Genomic DNA, 7,495 nt, shown 5'->3' on the forward strand with positions numbered 1-7,495 from the left:
TAAACAAATTGCACCAAATATAATATAAGGAGATATAGATAGATTGATAATACTTGAAATTTCTATTCAAATTTTAACAAGATTTTAGACCTTGTTCGAAAACTTTCGAAGATAAGAAAACAGGATCCTTAAAGTGATAATGAATGACAAATGATTTTATTGTGTGTATATTCAAAGTTGTTTTGTATCCACTTTTAGGCAATGCTAAAGGTATGTTAATCGCAATACAAGTTATCCCATTTTAGACCAGGCTATCAATAATTCCATCGTATCTTGTAATAATATTCGATTTGAATATTGAGTCGCGTACAAACGCGCAAAAACAGTAAAGCAGGTTTTTTGAAGACAAATCTTCAAGAAAATAGTAAAGCTAAGGTTTACATCCGTTCCTTGTTATGGACTATAAAATTTTACTAACAACAATTATTTGAACGATCATTAAAATGCATAATATAATATTCTTTTACAATTCAATAACTTTTATCGACTTTAACCACTGCCCTCGTTTAGAAAAATTACAAACAACAACGACAACAACAACGAAACCCAATACCACATGAGTGGTGTATGGGGAGGTGAGATGTAGACGATCCTTCTTCTATCCGAGAATAGAAAACAAGACAAGTTATTTCTCCACTCAAAGTGAAACACTCTAGAGAAAATCATCCCTCTTTCGACGAATAAACAGATTGCTTCGACATCTCTATTCTTCAAAGTTAAAAAAAAAAAAAAAAAAAATACCTTTTTTGGCGATTAAAACAAAAGAAACGGAAAGAGGGGACTCTGAACTTTTCCCGCGTGTAAAGAAGCCACAAAACAGAGCCCACGTCAGCTATCCACCACCGAAGCAAAATGCTGGAAAACGTCAATTTCATACAATTTTAATTTTAATTTTAATTTTAATTATATAATAATCATATAAAAATTTACAGTATATTCTCAGAAACCCTAATTGCTGACTTTCACACACAGTTACTAAATTGATTTCTCATGTTTATTGACGATTCACAATTTCTTCATTCATCATGTATCTCTATATACACGTCGCACGTGCAGCAGTGAGTATATAGTTAATTACACGTGTGAATGTAATCTTCAATAATTGATTCGAATCTACAAATTTAGGTATTTATTGATTACTGCAATTTAATCCTTACTTTATTTGGATAATAATTACTTCTCGTACACATTTCGGATGAATCAATCGTTGAATATGGCCTTTTTTTCCTCAATAAATCATTTAATTAGTTGTTACTTTACTTATATCTACTAATTCACACTTTCAATTACTATCCTCTATAAATTCATCCTTCCATACAACTGTTCGAATGCCCTAATTGAGTATCTGAAAGTATGAAGTGTTCAATGTTTTTAGAGAAGTTAGCTATTGTGTTATTGTTAGTTGAATGTGTAAATTGTAAGGAATGCACCAACACTCCCACTCAGCTTTCGTCACATACATTTCGATACGCTCTATTGAATTCGAATAACGAGACTTTGAAAGATGAGGTGCATTCAATTCGTCATCTGACTCCCACCGATGAGTCCACCTGGGCGAGTTTGGTACCTAGGAAGGTTTTGAAAGAGGAAAAAGATGAGTTAGCTTGGATGATGAAGTATAAAAAGGTTAAGGATTTGGATGATGGGTCGGGAGTTGGTGGGGGATTTTTAAGTGAGTTGCCTTTGAGTGATGTGAGGTTGGATCCGGACTCGATTCATGGTCAAGCGCAGCAAGCTAATTTGGAATATCTTTTGATGTTGGATGTTGATAGATTGGTTTATAGTTTTAGGAACACGTCTGGTTTACCAGTTATTGGCGAGGCTTATGGAGGTTGGGAAGACTATGATCAAGAGCTTCGTGGTCATTTCGTAGGTTCGTTTATTTTATCGTTCTTATATTTTGATGCTCTTGTAATTGTTTGTGTCCATTTATGTAAATTTAGCTGAGTTCATTTGTTACTGAAGGGCATTACTTGAGTGCCTCGGCTCAAATGTGGGCCAGCACTGGAAACGATACTTTAAAAGAGAAGATGACGGCAGTGGTATCCGCACTTGCTGCCTGTCAAGAAAAAATAGGAACAGGGTATTTATCTGCTTTCCCATCTGAATTTTTCGACCGTTTTGAAGCTATTAAACCAGTTTGGGCACCATATTACACCATTCACAAGGTAAAGTTTGAAACTTTAGTTAGTTGCAAGATAGATAAAATCGAATATTTGTTGGATAAACTTGTTTCATATGTTTCTTGTGATTTGTAGATAATGGCTGGTCTAGTGGATCAGTATGTTCTGGCTGGGAATAATCAAGCTCTAGAAATGGTGACGAAGATGGCGGATTATTTCTGCAAGCGTGTGCAGAACGTGATTACTAGGTACAGTATTGAAAGGCATTGGTTGTCGTTGAACGAAGAAACTGGTGGAATGAATGATATTCTTTACAGGCTATACACCATCACAGTATGTTGTAACCCTTATATTGATTTTTCTTTTTTTTTGTGAATTACATGTTTGAGTTTTTGTATTTGTGGGTATCCATGGAATATGGAAAATGATCTCTATAGAAAATGTTATGACTTTTTAGATGCCCGCTTAAACTATTGTGATGATTATGATTATCTTCACTTTGATGTAACTATTTTGTATATTCATCTAGGGAGACTCGAAGCATCTATGGTTGGCTCATCTTTTCGATAAACCTTGCTTTCTTGGACTGCTAGCCGTGAAGGTAATTTCGACATATTATTTTTGCATATCCCATTTAGAAGAATGTGCTTTTAATTTGATGTCATCTTAGACGTTAATAAAACGTCAGACATGTCCTGAACGAGACTTTCCTATGATGATATACTTCAAGTTAGCATAAATTTACTTATTCTCCTTACATAATCTGTTTATGATTTTGATTTATATCAGCGTATTTTGTTAATTTCTCACCATCAAAGGGCTTCTCATGTATCGGAGAATTCACAACATTCAAAAAACAGTATTTTGACACATAGGTTATATCATCATTAAAGGATGTACTTGTGATGGTGTTTGATGAATCTCATTTGCTATATCATGTAGGCCGATGATATATCTGGTTATCATGCCAATACGCATATTCCAATTGTCATTGGAGCTCAAAGGCGGTATGAAGTTACAGGTGATCCATTGTATAAGGTAAATGGTTTTTAAATTTGTGACCCACAAAAGTGAGTGCTGAGTGTTACACATTATATGTTTGACCATATGAACCCTAAGAAGGGAAGGCTTATCTGATTTATATATTGTATTTGACTGCTGTTATATGATTGAATTTCCAGGAAATTGGGACATTCTTCATGGATATCGTGAACGCATCCCATATGTATGCTACAGGGGGCACATCTGTTGATGAGTTTTGGTAGATATAGCAGATTTTTATTTATATATGATTAATCAAATTCAAATATGTTGAAATCTCAGTATATTCTGTTTTTTCGATTTATTTAGCGAGAAATGTTTGGTGTTCTCAGGTCAGAGCCAAAAAGACTCGGAAGCACCTTACAAACGGAGAATGAAGAATCTTGTACCACCTATAATATGCTAAAGGTGACTGTTGATAATTTAAAATTGAGTCAACTGTTTGTTTGTTTTTTCAGAACCACAAATGTTTCAGCTGTTTTTTTTTTCTGATGTCATGTGAAGATAGCAACATTTTTATTGTGGAAAAGTATTAGGTGATGGGGTAACTTTAATATGATATTAAACTGGTTATGTGCATAGGTATCGCGTAACCTATTTAGATGGACCAAAGAAATGGCGTATGCAGACTACTATGAACGGGCTTTAACTAATGGTGTCCTCAGTATTCAAAGAGGGAAAGAACCCGGAATTTTTTTATATATGCTTCCATTAGCTCCAGGATCATCAAAAGCTGCTGGATATCATGGTTGGGGTTCACAGTTTAATGATTTCTGGTGCTGTTATGGAACAGGCTAGTACTTTTAGTTTTTACAGTTGGTTTTCACCATTTATTCATTTAAAACTGTTTTTGTTTGGTCCCACTTTTACAAAAAAATCCAAGGCCGAAAAAACTGAAATGGGTTGTTTTTAGCGAAGCCAACTCTTTGAATAGAGAACTTACAAAAAATACCCAATTAACTGATTGTCTTTGTTTTTCTTATCAAATGGTTTCGTAGGGATCGAGTCATTCTCAAAAATGGGTGATTCCATATACTTTGAAGAAACAGGAAACACTAACGGACTTTACATCATCCAGTACATATCGAGCTCACTTGACTGGAAATCTGGGCAGGTTTTTATTGCCCAAAAAGTTGATCCTGTAGTGTCATGGGACCCACACCTTCGAGTGACGGTGACGATCTCCTTAAAAAAGGTACTATTATTAAAAAAAATATATATTGTAGATATATACAAATACCATATTCCAAGCTGACAATGCATTTAACTTTAGATTCATGAAAAACATATTCGTATTCAGGTATAGATTTTTTTCAAAGATATTTCCCTTGTTAGATGCTTTAAGTATGCACTTAAAAATGGCAAATTCAATCGTGTGCCTGAATGTCTTTCTAGCCCTTATTAAAAAAAATTGTTCTTCAGTTGGTTAAGTTATCATTGTTTTTACTTTTATGTATTTGGTGATTAATCCTTCGGTTGATTTAAAGCAAGGAGCTTCGTCTACCTTAAACATTAGAATACCATTTTGGACAACTTCAAATGCAACAGCCTCACTGAATGGCCAGACTATTCCTATAACACCACCAGGTATTAATCTTCCAATCACAATTTAAAACATAAAAATTCAAGAAACTTTTAATCTCGAGGACTTCATAAGTTCAGTTGATGCAGGTAGTTTCCTATCAGTCTCAAAACAATGGAGTTCAAATGACAAGATTGCCCTTGATCTGCCCATAACCCTTAGAATAGAACCCATTCAAGGTATCATCATCCTATCATTTGTAAAGATCACTTTACAAAATAGAGTAGTTAATTGTTCATTAGTTTTTTAAATTGATATTCTTCAGATGATCGGCCTGAATACTCATCACTTCATTCAATACTATACGGGCCCTACCTGCTAGTTGCACTCACTACAGACGAAGTTGACTTAAATCCAGACTCGTCCGCTTCACTTTCAGACTGGGTAACTCCAATTCCCGCAGATTTCAGTTCCCAATTAGTTTCTTTTTCACAAGAATCAGAATATTCAACTTTAGCAATTTCACACACCATCAACACCATAATAATGCAAGAATTCCCTGAACCTGGTTCAACTTCATCCGTATTCACAACATTCAGACTTATATCCATTGAACCGAACAACACCGTTTCACAACCCGTCATGTTAGAACCGTACAGTCTTCCCGGTTCGGTTCTTGTACACCAAGGAAGAGAAAAAAGCCTTGGAATTGAAAATTATTCTGACAACAAGAATTCACTTTTCAATTTAGTTACTGGCGATGATGGGATGGTTCGATTAGAGGCACAAACTGAGGAAGGTTGTTTTGTGTCCAATTTTAACGGAACAGTTAATTTGAAGTGTGATTCAGGTGGATCAGATGATGCTTTTCTAAAATCAACGAGCTTTGTGATTGGTGATGGAATCAGCCAGTACCATCCAATTAGCTTTGTGGTGAAAGGGTTCAAGAGAAACTTCCTATTACAACCATTATTTAGTTTGAGAGATGAACACTATACAGTGTACTTCAACATTATTCCATAAAAATTATCAATGTCAGGGTCAGTGTGGTAAAACTAGCAGTAAAAATTAAATAAATTCCAGGTTTTATGAACAATTTCTGTGTAGACATCTAAAGATGTAATTAGTATTGTGAACATGATTTTGAGCTTTTGTGTACTACAAAATGTAGAACAGAATTAGCTAATCTAATATAAAAACCAGACTTTGAACACGTAATTAAACTTCATTAAAATGAACAAATAATAGCATTACAAACCCTAATACAGTTCTAATTACCAACTTCAAGCATAAAACATATTCATTAAACCCTAACCCTAGATCTAAGCCCTTTCACCACGGATCCTGCGAGCAAGTTGCATATCCTTAGGCATGATGGTAACTCTTTTTGCGTGAATCGCACACAGATTCGTATCTTCAAACAATCCAACCAAATAAGCTTCAGAAGCTTCCTGAAGAGCGGCAACAGCAGAGCTCTGGAAACGGAGATCAGTTTTGAAATCCTGAGCGATTTCTCTCACAAGCCTTTGAAATGGAAGCTTCCTGATCAACAATTCGGTACTCTTCTGGTACTTTCTGATTTCTCTGAGAGCAACTGTTCCTGGCCTGAATCTGTGTGGCTTCTTCACTCCTCCGGTCGCCGGAGCAGATTTCCTTGCGGCTTTGGTTGCCAATTGCTTCCTCGGAGCTTTTCCTCCGGTTGATTTCCTTGCTGTTTGCTTAGTACGTGCCATTTAGATTTGAAATTGAGAAAAAAAAAATTGAACGAATGCGATAAAAGTTGATTTTGATTGTGATGAATGATGGATTCTGATGGCAGCTGTTAGGGTTTTTAAAGAGAACTTTTTAGGTGAGCGGGAGATGTTGAAAATTTTGGAGGTGAGGAATTTTCATTTTGAGATAAAGTGAGCCGTTGGATTGATGTGTAATCTGATGGCTAGAAAATAAAAGATGCGGATCGAGATCCGAATGATGCTTACTGTGTTTTCATAGTAGGTGACACTTCTTTTTTCTTTTTTTTTCATGCATCATTATCATTATCATTATCATTATTTAAATTTAAATTTAAATTATTTAATATTAATATTTTTTCTTAAAAATACCCAAAATATTTTCTAAAAAGCAATCCGTGATTTGCAAAAAATCATGAACTTTTCCTAAACACTATCCAACCACCACCTCTCCTTAAACCATCTTTAACCCTAAATAGCGTGTTGGCATATTGGTGTGAAGGGATGAGATGCTTGATGAACGTGTTAGCGTGTTGGCATATTGGTGTGAAGGGATGAGATGCTTGATGAACGTGTTAGTAACTGATAAATAATGAGGTGAAGTGTTGAGTGACGTAATGGATGATGTGTTAAAATATGATTGGAAGTTTGGTGAAATGGGGGATAAAAATTAAAAAAATATATATATAGTTTCAACCAATCAGAAACCAGCACAAAGTTGGTTCCATGTGCTATAAGCACACACGCCTCACTTGAAGGTTTCCAACACGCCGCGTTAGCTGCGTGTTGGAGGCGTTCTCGGTGCACCCATGATCCAGCACGCTAAGGTTAGAGATGATCTTAAGTTGCCTTCAATATCTAGACCTTGTTAGGAAGGAGTAGATTAGCCATAACAAGACTTGATAACACAAGGTTATCAAATTCACTAACAATAAACGGATATAATGTGATGGAACACGGAGAAAGATAGAAGAAATTAACAAAAATGTAAAAAAATATGAGAATATAATGAGGTTAGATGTAATCTAAGTGATTACTTTTATCATCGGTCAACCAAATAGTGTTCTTATTAATAAAAT

The 7,495-nt window shown here is 35.1% G+C and overlaps 2 protein-coding genes across 3 annotated transcripts; one reads left to right on the forward strand and one right to left on the reverse strand.

Moving 5' to 3' along the window:
• The first annotated feature begins 1,027 nt into the window (after positions 1-1,027).
• On the forward strand, positions 1,028-5,771 carry LOC139861884 (uncharacterized). 2 transcript variants are annotated; one of them, XM_071850411.1, is made up of 12 exons: positions 1,028-1,873; positions 1,966-2,168; positions 2,259-2,456; positions 2,653-2,724; positions 3,066-3,161; positions 3,305-3,384; positions 3,497-3,572; positions 3,747-3,957; positions 4,163-4,359; positions 4,652-4,751; positions 4,827-4,925; positions 5,012-5,771. In XM_071850411.1, the coding sequence occupies exons 1-12, from the start codon at positions 1,354-1,356 to the stop codon at positions 5,707-5,709; spliced, it is 2,550 nt and encodes an 849-aa protein (XP_071706512.1). In that variant the 5' UTR covers positions 1,028-1,353; the 3' UTR covers positions 5,710-5,771. The 2 variants fall into 2 exon arrangements, with proteins under 2 accessions (XP_071706512.1, XP_071706513.1); XM_071850412.1 differs by having other exon boundaries at positions 1,029-1,873; positions 4,836-4,925.
• A 120-nt stretch (positions 5,772-5,891) lies between these two features.
• Positions 5,892-6,471, reverse strand: LOC139862256 (histone H3.2-like). The gene has a single exon (XM_071850826.1). The coding sequence runs from the start codon at positions 6,417-6,419 to the stop codon at positions 6,009-6,011; it is 411 nt and encodes a 136-aa protein (XP_071706927.1). The 5' UTR covers positions 6,420-6,471; the 3' UTR covers positions 5,892-6,008.
• Positions 6,472-7,495: the final 1,024 nt, after the last annotated feature.

The sequence above is a fragment of the Rutidosis leptorrhynchoides genome, chromosome 8, assembly GCF_046630445.1.
Source record: "Rutidosis leptorrhynchoides isolate AG116_Rl617_1_P2 chromosome 8, CSIRO_AGI_Rlap_v1, whole genome shotgun sequence".
Classification (NCBI taxonomy): domain Eukaryota; kingdom Viridiplantae; phylum Streptophyta; class Magnoliopsida; order Asterales; family Asteraceae; genus Rutidosis; species Rutidosis leptorrhynchoides.